Source organism: Monomorium pharaonis, chromosome 1, assembly GCF_013373865.1.
Source record: "Monomorium pharaonis isolate MP-MQ-018 chromosome 1, ASM1337386v2, whole genome shotgun sequence".
In the NCBI taxonomy this organism is placed as follows: Eukaryota; Metazoa; Arthropoda; class Insecta; order Hymenoptera; family Formicidae; genus Monomorium; species Monomorium pharaonis.
In genome coordinates, this window is record NC_050467.1 from 20328216 (window position 1) to 20341861 (window position 13646).

General features: G+C 34.7%; 2 protein-coding genes across 2 annotated transcripts in view; both read right to left on the reverse strand.

The window, feature by feature from the left end:
* Nucleotides 1–9369: 9369 nt before the first annotated feature.
* Nucleotides 9370–9993, reverse strand: LOC118646597. The gene has a single exon (XM_036289823.1). The coding sequence runs from the start codon at nucleotides 9991–9993 to the stop codon at nucleotides 9370–9372; it is 624 nt and encodes a 207-aa protein (XP_036145716.1).
* Nucleotides 9994–10861: 868 nt separating this feature from the next.
* Nucleotides 10862–13646, reverse strand: part of LOC105832168 — a 51523-nt gene continuing 48738 nt past the window's right edge. The window contains exon 3 of the mRNA XM_012672877.3: nucleotides 10862–13119. Coding sequence (XP_012528331.1) covers nucleotides 12196–13119 — 924 coding nt within the window. The 3' untranslated portion in view covers nucleotides 10862–12195. The remainder of the gene's footprint in view (nucleotides 13120–13646) is intronic.

The following is a 13646-nucleotide window of genomic DNA, read 5'->3' on the forward strand; positions in this document are numbered from 1 at the left end:
TACGTACCTTAGCCAGGACTGACCACCCTGGCTGGGATATTATTTCTTCGCAAAAGCCATATATAAATTATTGCAAAAATAATACATACCTTAGCCAGGACTGACCACCTTGGCTGGGATATTATTTTTTGCAAAAACTATATATGAATTATTGCGAAAGTAATACATATCTTAGCCAGGACTGACCACCCTGGCTGGGATATTATTTTTCGCAAAAGCCATGTATAAATTATTGCAAAAATAATACATACCTTAGCCAGGACTGACCACCCTGGCTGAGATATTATTTTTTGCAAAAACTATATATGAATTATTGCGAAAGTAATACATATCTTAGCCAGGACTGACCACCCTGGCTGGGATATTATTTTTCGCAAAAGCCATATATAAATTATTGCAAAAATAATACATACCTTAGCCAGGACTGACCACCCTGGCTGGGATATTATTTTTTGCAAAAGCCATATATAAATTATTGCAAAAATAATACATACCTTAGTCAGGACTGACCACCCTGGCTGGGATATTATTTTTTGCAAAAGCCATATAAAAATTATTGCAAAAATAATACATACCTTAGTCAGGACTGACCACCCTGGTTGAGATATTATTTTTTGCAAAAACTATATATGAATTATTGCGAAAGTAATACATATCTTAGCCAGGACTGACCACCCTGGCTGGGATATTATTTTTTGCAAAAGCCATATATAAATTATTGCAAGAATAATACATACCTTAGTCAGGACTGACCACCCTGGCTGAGATATTATTTTTCGCAAAAGCTATATATTAATTATTATATTATCTCGTCAATGTACATGCGCTTCCTAATTAGTAAGAGCATTTTTAGTTGGTACAAATTATTTATGAATTAGGGACAATCGGCACACAGTCGCGAGACACGATAGATATTGGAAAAATAATACATACCTTAGCCAGGACTGACCACCCTGGCTGAGATATTATTTTTTGCAAAAACTATATATGAATTATTGCGAAAGTAATACATACCTTAGCCAGGATCGACCACCCTGGCTGAGATATTATTTTTTGCAAAAACTATATATGAATTATTGCGAAAGTAATACGTACCTTAGCCAGGACTGACCACCCTGGCTGGGATATTATTTCTTCGCAAAAGCCATATATAAATTATTGCAAAAATAATACATACCTTAGCCAGGACTGACCACCTTGGCTGGGATATTATTTTTCGCAAAAGCTGTATATAAATCATTGGAAAAATAATACATACCTTAGCCAGGACTGACCACCCTGGCTGAGATATTATTTTTTGCAAAAACTATATATGAATTATTGCAAAAGTAATACATATCTTAGCCAGGACTGACCACCCTGGCTGGGATATTATTTTTCGCAAAAGCCATATATAAATTATTGCAAAAATCATACATACCTTAGTCAGGACTGACCACCCTGGCTGAGATATTATTTTTTGCAAAAACTATATATGAATTATTGCGAAAGTAATACATATCTTAGCCAGGACTGACCACCCTGGCTGGGATATTATTTTTCTGAAAAGCTGTATATAAATTATTGGAAAAATAATACATACCTTAGCCAGGACTGACCACCCTGGCTGAGATATTATTTTTTGCAAAAACTATATATGAATTATTGCGAAAGTAATACATACCTTAGCCAGGATCGACCACCCTGGCTGAGATATTATTTTTTGCAAAAACTATATATGAATTATTGCGAAAGTAATACATATCTTAGCCAGGACTGACCACCCTGGCTGGGATATTATTTTTTGCAAAAGCCATATATAAATTATTGCAAGAATAATACATACCTTAGTCAGGACTGACCACCCTGGCTGAGATATTATTTTTCGCAAAAGCTATATATTAATTATTATATTATCTCGTCAATGTACATGCGCTTCCTAATTAGTAAGAGCATTTTTAGTTGGTACAAATTATTTATGAATTAGGGACAATCGGCACACAGTCGCGAGACACGATAGATATTGGAAAAATAATACATACCTTAGCCAGGACTGACCACCCTGGCTGAGATATTATTTTTTGCAAAAACTATATATGAATTATTGCGAAAGTAATACATATCTTAGCCAGGACTGACCACCCTGGCTGGGATATTATTTTTCTGAAAAGCTGTATATAAATTATTGGAAAAATAATACATACCTTAGCCAGGACTGACCACCCTGGCTGAGATATTATTTTTTGCAAAAACTATATATGAATTATTGCGAAAGTAATACATACCTTAGCCAGGATCGACCACCCTGGCTGAGATATTATTTTTTGCAAAAACTATATATGAATTATTGCGAAAGTAATACATACCTTAGCCAGGACTGACCACCCTGGCTGGGATATTATTTTTCGCAAAAGCCATATATAAATTATTGCAAAAATAATACATATCTTAGTCAGGACTGACCACCCTGGCTGAGATATTATTTTTTGCAAAAACTATATATGAATTATTGCGAAAGTAATACATATCTTAGCCAGGACTGACCACCCTGGCTGGGATATTATTTTTCGCAAAAGCCATATATAAATTATTGCAAAAATAATACATACCTTAGCCAGGACTGACCACCCTGGCTGAGATATTATTTTTTGCAAAAGCCATATATAAATTATTGCAAGAATAATACATACCTTAGTCAGGACTGACCACCCTGGCTGAGATGTTATTTTTTGCAAAAATTATATATGAATTATTGCGAAAGTAATACATACCTTAGTCAGGACTGACCACCCTGGCTGGGATATTATTTTTTGCAAAAGCCATATAAAAATTATTGCAAAAATAATACATACCTTAGTCAGGACTGACCACCCTGGCTGAGATATTATTTTTTGCAAAAACTATATATGAATTATTGCGAAAGTAATACATATCTTAGCCAGGACTGACCACCCTGGCTGGGATATTATTTTTTGCAAAAGCCATATATAAATTATTGCAAGAATAATACATACCTTAGTCAGGACTGACCACCCTGGCTGAGATGTTATTTTTTGCAAAAATTATATATGAATTATTGCGAAAGTAATACATACCTTAGCCAGGACTGACCATCCTGGCTGGGATATTATTTTTCGCAAAAGCTGTATATAAATTATTGGAAAAATAATACATACCTTAGCCAGGACTGACCACCCTGGCTGAGATATTATTTTTTGCAAAAACTATATATGAATTATTGCGAAAGTAATACATATCTTAGCCAGGACTGACCACCCTGGCTGGGATATTATTTTTCGCAAAAGCCATATATAAATTATTGCAAAAATCATACATACCTTAGTCAGGACTGACCACCCTGGCTGAGATATTATTTTTTGCAAAAACTATATATGAATTATTGCGAAAGTAATACATATCTTAGCCAGGACTGACCACCCTGGCTGGGATATTATTTTTCTGAAAAGCTGTATATAAATTATTGGAAAAATAATACATACCTTAGCCAGGACTGACCACCCTGGCTGAGATATTATTTTTTGCAAAAACTATATATGAATTATTGCGAAAGTAATACATACCTTAGCCAGGATCGACCACCCTGGCTGAGATATTATTTTTTGCAAAAACTATATATGAATTATTGCGAAAGTAATACGTACCTTAGCCAGGACTGACCACCCTGGCTGGGATATTATTTCTTCGCAAAAGCCATATATAAATTATTGCAAAAATAATACATACCTTAGCCAGGACTGACCACCTTGGCTGGGATATTATTTTTCGCAAAAGCTGTATATAAATCATTGGAAAAATAATACATACCTTAGCCAGGACTGACCACCCTGGCTGAGATATTATTTTTTGCAAAAACTATATATGAATTATTGCGAAAGTAATACATATCTTAGCCAGGACTGACCACCCTGGCTGGGATATTATTTTTCGCAAAAGCCATATATAAATTATTGCAAAAATCATACATACCTTAGTCAGGACTGACCACCCTGGCTGAGATATTATTTTTTGCAAAAACTATATATGAATTATTGCGAAAGTAATACATATCTTAGCCAGGACTGACCACCCTGGCTGGGATATTATTTTTCTGAAAAGCTGTATATAAATTATTGGAAAAATAATACATACCTTAGCCAGGACTGACCACCCTGGCTGAGATATTATTTTTTGCAAAAACTATATATGAATTATTGCGAAAGTAATACATACCTTAGCCAGGATCGACCACCCTGGCTGAGATATTATTTTTTGCAAAAACTATATATGAATTATTGCGAAAGTAATACGTACCTTAGCCAGGACTGACCACCCTGGCTGGGATATTATTTCTTCGCAAAAGCCATATATAAATTATTGCAAAAATAATACATACCTTAGCCAGGACTGACCACCTTGGCTGGGATATTATTTTTCGCAAAAGCTGTATATAAATCATTGGAAAAATAATACATACCTTAGCCAGGACTGACCACCCTGGCTGAGATATTATTTTTTGCAAAAACTATATATGAATTATTGCGAAAGTAATACATATCTTAGCCAGGACTGACCACCCTGGCTGGGATATTATTTTTCGCAAAAGCCATATATAAATTATTGCAAAAATCATACATACCTTAGTCAGGACTGACCACCCTGGCTGAGATATTATTTTTTGCAAAAACTATATATGAATTATTGCGAAAGTAATACATACCTTAGCCAGGATCGACCACCCTGGCTGAGATATTATTTTTTGCAAAAACTATATATGAATTATTGCGAAAGTAATACGTACCTTAGCCAGGACTGACCACCCTGGCTGGGATATTATTTCTTCGCAAAAGCCATATATAAATTATTGCAAAAATAATACATACCTTAGCCAGGACTGACCACCTTGGCTGGGATATTATTTTTCGCAAAAGCTGTATATAAATCATTGGAAAAATAATACATACCTTAGCCAGGACTGACCACCCTGGCTGAGATATTATTTTTTGCAAAAACTATATATAAATTATTGCGAAAGTAATACATACCTTAGCCAGGACTGACCACCCTGGCTGGGATATTATTTTTCGCAAAAGCCATATATAAATTATTGCGAAAGTAATACATACCTTAGCCAGGACTGACCACCTTGGCTGAGATATTATTGTTTGCAAAAGTTATATATAAATTATAAATTTTATACGCGTTTCTTTTCTTATATTGGTTTATATAAATTATCTTAAATTATACATATTTGCAATCTAAAAAAAAGATAAAAGAAATAATAAATAATTGTTGATAATAGTTTCTTGTATTTGAATTTTTTTCAGTGTGATTTTTTAGTAAATTTAAAAATATTTTATATAACATATGTTAGCATATTTTCAATAATTTTGAATTTATTCAAATTTCTAAATCTCTTTAAACATTAGAGAGAAAAGGACATTAAACGAGAATCAAAAAGACATTATAAAATTAGTTTGTATTATACAATCGATCAGTCGATCAACGTCATCAATTTCGCCCCAAGATTTCTCTCGCACTTTCGCATATCACAACATATGTGCTTCGATAATGAAGCTTAAGTTTCTTCACAATAATTTGCACTGGGCTAAGGAACTGCGGATCGTCTATCGTGTTTCGCGTGTGTGCCGATTGTCCGTAATTCATATATAATTTGTACCAACTGGAAGATGCTTTTACTAATTAGAGAGCGCTTGTACATCAACGAGATAATATAAAAATTTATATTGCATGCGATACGAGAATGCATTGCGAGAATAATTTGCATCCTGCAATCGCGTAATAATATACATATATGTCCTTCTTTTCCTTTCACTCTTTGTCTTTTTAATCTATCTCGATATAAAGAATATTACACTTCTCGTGCTACTTGAAATCTTGTTTGAATATTATGAAAATATAGTGAATTAAAATGACGAAAGAAATAATACGTTCGTGTGCTCAAGCGAGCAGCAATAAAGAACATTCTAGTCAAACGCGTGTTATTTTGTCAGTAACACTTTAATTCCTGAGTTTATGTTTATTTCATCTAGCGTGTCTGTCAGGTGTGCAAATCACGGAACTAATTACGTTCTATAATCGCATATTATGAATGTAATACGTCTTTTCGTTCTATAACTTTCTTATTATCATTAATCGAATATTTCTTCTATATTTGTCTCGAGAGATTGGAGGGTGTAAATCTTTTCGTTTAAACAATATTACCTAAAATAAACAAGCGATATATTCATGACTAAAACATGATACACTTGCTCTTTTCATTTTATTAAAATAATTTAATATATATTTTGTTTTTTGAGGAGAAATAATAATCCTATATTTTAATTGCTAATGAATGTGAGGAAAAATTTATATTTGTTCTGAAAGAAAAAAATAAAAATTTTCTTTTACTTTTACTGCAACATTAATCTTGTAAATCAGCTATTACTTGATTAAATCATGTTTTCTAATCATATAATTATAGCTTGTTCTTTTTTCATATTTAATTCTTTTTGTATTAAATGATGATATTCATAATTATTTTAATGTCTACGATTTTTATCGCTTTCGATAACAAATTTCTTTTTCTCAATAAATAATCTGCATATACTTTACTATGCAACATAAATTTGAAACATTTTACTGAAAACAAATTATTTCTGCAAGTAATTCATTTTTTAATTAAAATTACACATTATTGCTTTCTGTTATTAATAACATGGATATATTATTATTATTGCATTACGTACTAATAGAGATTAACGAACATTTAAGTTTAGGAATTTAATTTAATTTAATCATTTCATATGATATAAAATATTCACATAATTTCAAATATTATATGATGTCGCAAAAGTAGTCTTTCAATTTGTCTTTGACTATGAAGATGATAGTGTCACGTAATTACATTAGGTGAAGAAGGCGAATAATAATTATACCGACATGATTAACTGCAACGCGTTACTTTGTTCCTGATATGATCAAAACTTTATGTACAGTATCTCGCTTTCGCCAAGTCTATCACTCATTTCTCATAACGAACCGCGATGAAGCATCCATCATACTTGCGTTTGTTGGTGTATGTTGAATTTATTGTATACAAGTTCATGTAACATTTGGAATAGCCACAGGCTACTAGAATTCTTTTGTGTCAGAAATTTGTTTCACGGGTCATTGATTTACAATCGCTTTATTGCAAAACCTCACGCGTTTGTTCTACTTATTTGAGCACTATTATGAAACATTTGTACATAATGCAAAAATATATACATCCATCATTATTCATTACTCGTAAACGATTATTTGTCGTCATTGAATTAAAAATTTTCCTTAGCATTTTAGCGAACTTTGAATGTGACGTGTGCAAAAGGCAAATCGCGATACAACTACATCCATTTGCGTTTGTAAAGGTAAACTTTAATACGGCAGCGGGGTATTATGCTAACGTCGAGAAGGCAGACAGTTATGCCGAAGTGCTGACCTGACATATTCGTAACAATGCTAGGCGTGTCGCCGACGTGTTGCAACCGATTTCAACGACCATCTATGCGTTTCGTTCACATTACGTCGCGACGCGTGAGCATACGCATGCACCGTGCAAAACGCGCTATTGTGCGGAACGGTATGTGTAAACGGTATACCAATGTACGGGTCATACCGTATACTTGTGGTAACTGGTCTTGCACAGGCGGTCGCTGGCACGAAGATGCCTTAAATGTCAAGGCGAGGACGATGGACTGCTCGAACGTGCATGCCGTCTCTCTTCGGCCTGCACGCTCGACTGATGCACTCCGCGAAAGGAACTGTTGCACCGCGCATTCATTGAAACCTTTCCTGTCAGGCTTGAATAATCTCTAATCACTGCAGCAGCCACCGCATTATAAATACTACAAAACAATTCCGAGAAGAATAACGATGATTCCGATAGGCTATCTATTCTGTTCTTTTTTTCTTTCTTTTTTTCCAACGATTTTTTTTTATTTAAGAAACTAATTTAAAATCATGGAGAAATTATGAGAAATGTCAGTGTAAATTATTGGAAGAATAATACATATCTTAGCCAGGACTGACCACCCTGGCTAAGATATTATTTTTCACAAAAGCTATATATAAATTATAAATTATTAGAAGAATAACACATATCTTAGCCAGGACTGACCATTCTGGCTAGGATATTATTTTTCGTAATAAATTATTTGCAGTAATTCGGGAAGGGGAAGGGGGAGACCTTACAGATGCGTTACAGCATCCAGTTAGTTCAGTGCATCATGGTATCTGGCTAGTAACTGTTTCAAAACTGATAAATGTGTCGGCGCGGTTTATATACGCTATAAATATTAAATTTACAAAAAGATATTATTTACCATATTTGTAAATTTTTGACGATACGCATAAGTAATTGTGGCGGACGATCACTGAAACTTTTAAACCACTGTTTTGAGTTTCTACATACCTATTGTAAATTTGCTGTAGTTGCAAAGGTTTTTGTAACATTTTTCTAAAGCACATCATATTATTTTCGAATGGAAAACAAGAAAAATGATCCAGACTACTAAATTTGTGTACGTCATTTGCTAAATGAATGAGGTCGTGTACGTTGTAAGTTAAAAAGTTTTTACCATGTATAGAAATGCTGTCGATAACAATTGATTTTAAAATTGCATTTGCTTTGTCAATATCACCGGAAGGCCTTTCGTCTGAACTTATTAGAATTCTAGTTGCATAATGCAATTTAAAAAAATGAATAATTCGTGGATCGTCATCAAATAAGTCTAAGAAAACAGTCGGTCCGGTATATAACAACATCTGTCGAGATTCTGTAACTTTATACCTTCGATAATAATGAAGATTTCGAGGTTGGCGAGAAAATTCAAATGAACAACATTTGATAGCCAAGAGCTCAAGGCGTTGAGAAATTCGTTGCATACTATCTAACAATTTAGCGGGTTGATATTTCTCTTTAATCCATTCTTTTAATATCACTTGTTTAAAAACTCCAAGCAAATTAAATGCATATAATCTAAGGGTGTTTGATCAACTAAATCCAATGGTAGCGAATAAAGGACACAATTTTCAGTATCATGATGGTGATCATCTATTCTTAATAATTTTTCGCAGAATTCGCGGTCAGTTCGCGGAGGATAGTCTATTTCCGACGAAGGGTTGTTTTTGAAATTTTGATATTTTAAAACAATATTTAATAATATTCTTTTACTTAATTAACGAATACTAGAAATACACTTGTCAAAATGTTTAAAAAAGATATAAAAGATGATAAATGTTTTTGAAAGAAGATACGGGAGTCGGTAAAGTGGAAAAATGGCGAGAGAATTGAGCCCTCGCGTCGTCGCTCGAAATTCCGGAAAATTTCGTCCGAAGTATCAGCAAAGCATGTTAGGCGAGGAAGTTACTAGGAATCCTGTAACCTCCTTGCTTATTCTGCAAAAGGTACAAAGGTTTGTGCCTTTCGCCAGGAACTTTGCATTTATCGCAACTGTTGTAACCGGCATGTCCTTTAATATTTAGGCAAGCGTATTTGGCCGGCGTATCTGCTATAAAACAGTTTAATATAACTTTAATATTTTTACCATTAAATAGAATTCCATTATTAATCACTTCCAATAATTCTAAATTAAACTCTTCAAATAACATGTTGAAGTCTTTTGGTTTTGTTAGTCCTGCGTATAGGCCTGCAATTATAGGCCTTTTATCTTCGATATTATTTATTCGGAATTGTATCGGCCAAGTATCAAAATCGACACTTCTGTAAATGTTTGCTCCGTCCGTACTTATGTCAATCACAATTTGGGAGGGCACTGTATGACATTTTAGCGTTGACAATTTTTGCACAATTTTGTCTTTGATGCCCACGTGGAGATACTGCCCCGGTGTAACATTTATAATTTTTCCACAATGCTTTGGCATTTTTAATAACGTTCTAGCATCTTTAGGGAGTTTTGAATGGCATTCATGACTTCGTAATAGTCCAAGAAGAGCATTAATTTGCGTATGGTTCATATTAGTTTGGCAACAAATCTGAGCCAACTGTTGAAAGAAACTGTTTAGGTTTTTTCTCAACATAAGTTTTAGGTAGTACAATTATTTTCTGAATTTTTATATGAATTATTATTATATGATTTTTTAAACTAAACGTTATTTCATTACTTCTATTAATGTTAATTATTATTTTAAAACTAAAGAAATTTTACCTGGGTTGGAAATAACTCGTACATTTTCTTAGATACGATTTGAAACTCTTCAAAATGGGCTACAAAAATATATACTTTTCTTTCTAAATTATTGGAAATAATTGTTGCGAAAACTAATACATCAATCAAGACTGGCCGTTCTAATTATTTTTTACAAAAGCTGTAAATAAATTTTTGGGGAAATAATACATACCTTAGCCAGGACTGATCATCCTGGCTGAGGAATTATTTCTCGCAATAAATTATTTACAGTATTGCAAAAAATAATATTTTAGTCAGGACTGGCCATCCTGACTGAGGAATTATTTTCAGCATTAAATTATTTGTAGTAATTCGGGAAAGGGAGGAACCTTACGGATGCATTATAGCATCGAGCTAGTTTAGTACATCATAAATACGGTTAAGAATTTAATGATACGATTAAAATAACCAACAACAAGTGAAACAACAATGAATCGAGATCATTTACTGTAAAGGAATTTTGTCGATTTAAAATCGTCTTTTTATTAGTTGAATAACGTAGCAATTTTCGCAGCAAACTTCTGACGTAAAAGTCGTTTTGGAATTCTGGAACGATCCTTTTAGTTTAGTACTCTCTAAATCACGATTTCATCATAAATTTTGAATTTAAGCAGCATGGAGAAAAGGAATCAATGTTATTTTTAACGAATAGCGAATACAAAATGGGCAGTCTTTATTAGTTTACTGAATATATATGTGTGTGTGGATCTTCACATACTTAAAGTATAACCAATTAAAATTAATTTTGCTGGTGCACACGCAAAGCGCGTTTATAATGTAACATTTTAAGAGAAAAGACGCTTTAGCTAACAGTGCTAAAACATTAAATGTGAAATACAATAACATTGAATTATTTATAATAACACCAAAGTTTCTCGCAAGTCAACTCGGGTTAAAATTTCGATGCATATATTTTCATACATTTGTCTGTATTTTTTTTTCCTTTTTTTATTTTTACACTTTTAACACCGGGAATGAAACTACGGTACATTTCAAAAAAAGAGGAGCAACGAATATAAATGCAAAAGCTGTAACTGACAATGAGAAGAACAGATCTCATGAATATTCCGAAGTATATCCTACGTGATTACAGGTTTCGCATAATTATAGGATAACGAGGCCGCGCGCACGAGCCTCGGTGGTTTTAGCCAGAACACAAGTGTCGTTGGTAAAAGTTACCGATTCCGGAATCGTAGCTTACTCGAGCGTAACGTTTCACGTACAAGCAAGTGAATTCAATCAACGTAAAAGGTCTCCGTGAATAATCTCGTTGCTAGTTAGCTTTGCAAGCGCCTTGCCGAAACGGGAACGTTTCTCCAGAAGGTGTATGTACGATCGCGGCGGAACATATATAGCACCACACGGAATTTCTTAATCGACACACTGTAGACTCGAAAAATCTTATACTTAGGATCTTTTAAACTCGCACAGTTATCATCTAAAACTTAGGGAATAATTTAAACGTTAAGGCCACATGCGTTTTAGATCTAACAACGATTGGTCGATAAACAGGAACGGCAGTGCCTTACACTCTTAATACTATTTACCTTAAAATCTACGAATTAATTCGAATTTTTGCATCGCTCCGAAGAAGTGATATAAAAATTTTGCATGGTACTAAATTTATAACTATGAAACGTTTTCGCGTTCTTATCTCGATAGGGAGATAGTAGCGTCGTCGGAATTCCAATAGTAGGAATTGTATACCGTCTAACCGGCGACATCGCGCGTTTAATTTCGAAATGTAATTCTTCAGTCGCCAGTTTTTCGGTTTCGATTGGAAAGTTTATACGCGCGCACAGTGTAGCGCGCAAGTGAAGAAAAATGCGAATCTTCTCTGTTCGAGTTGCAGTACATTCTCCTCCAATGAATTAAAAAGAACGACGCTTTTCAGACTTTGGTTCTGATCTCGAGGCCAAATTCCGCGTTTGGGAGAAATCCCGAGGTTCGCGTCTACGTTAATGTACACTTTAGCGACATGTCTCTAAGCTCAGCTGAGAGCGAGCAGCGGCTCGACGGACATGCGAGATCTTCTGGCCTTGTCCTCCTCGTACTGCTTTATCTTCATGAGCTTCCACTTGCCCTTGCTCTGCTTCTTCCTCGGTATCTCCGTAGAGGATATTTCCTCCGCGTTAGATCGCTCCTCTTCTTCCAACATCCTGAGAGTCTCGATGATATTTCTAGGCTCCGTGACACGTCCGGTGGAACTGCCGTTCTTGTTGGCGTATACCACGGAAAGATGCGAGAAGCTGGACTTCGGTGGCGCCGTGATGTCAGCGAAATCGCGGAAATTTGCGAAGAAATCACCGCCACGAATCGGCTGCGGTTTTGGATTTCTGTAATAGTGCGCACGGCCACGACTCTGATAGTACGGGTTGTAGAGGCTCTCGTCTACCGAATATTCGTCGTTCTCCCTGTCCTCTGGATAATAGGTACCGCCGCGGATCACGCCGAAGTTACCAGAGCCCAGGATAGAGTGTTGATCCTTGGTCGCAGCGGTCTGATAATTGCGATCGCGTTGGAAGTAGCCTACGAATCTGTTGGGACGATATCGTTGCTGTTGCTGTTCCGCGAACGAAAGTCTATGATTCGCAAAGAGCTCCGCAAAGGACGGGAAGAAATTTTGACTTTCGGTTTCCAAATTTCTGTCTCCAGCATCGGTGAACTGCGTGACAGCAGTATTATCCGTGTTCTTTGCCTCCTGATCTTTAGAAGCTTCAGTTTTTTCAGTCTCGGATGATTTCTCGTTACTCTTCTCGGTGGTATCAGTTAACGAGGTTTCGCGTTCATTAGTCTTTTGCGTGCTTGCCTCTGTGCGATCCGATTGCGAAGTTGCCTCGGATTCATCCGGCTCCATATACATGTCAGAATCGTCATATTCTTCGCCTACCTCCGACGCCGACGCCACGGAGTCCTGAAACAGTGAGAAAAATGTTTCCCCTGGAAATTAACGTCGCTTTTCGAACAACAATTAAGCACAGGAAAATTAATTACGAGCTGTTGAACTTAAAAGAAAATAATTTTAATGGCTCATAAAACATGTTACACTTAATAACGAAAATATCAGATTCATCAGATTATTTGAGAATAATCCTGGAAAATTCAGGGAAAATTTTTTGCTAATTATGCTGGACACCCTGAAATTGACTATCTGTATTACATATATACATAAAAAAACTTTCTCTTTCTAACTTGAAATAAATAAAGTATAAATATATCATAATTTTTTGTCAAATTTACTATTTTTTCTAATTATCACAAACTGTAATAATGAGCTCTTAATTATACATATTAAAAATAAAACAGTATGCTTAGCTTATAATACCATATTTACATTTTTTACGTTGTTTTTTTATAAAAGGCGCTGTCATAAAATTATTAACGATTAAAGAGAGATGTACATCTCTCGCGTACACAATTGTTTCAATACACAATTATATA

Coding starts and splice junctions, on each gene's coding strand:
- LOC118646597 (XM_036289823.1), bottom strand. CDS start 9,993: ATGAACCATACGCAAATTAATGCTCTTCTTGGACTATTACGAAGTCAT.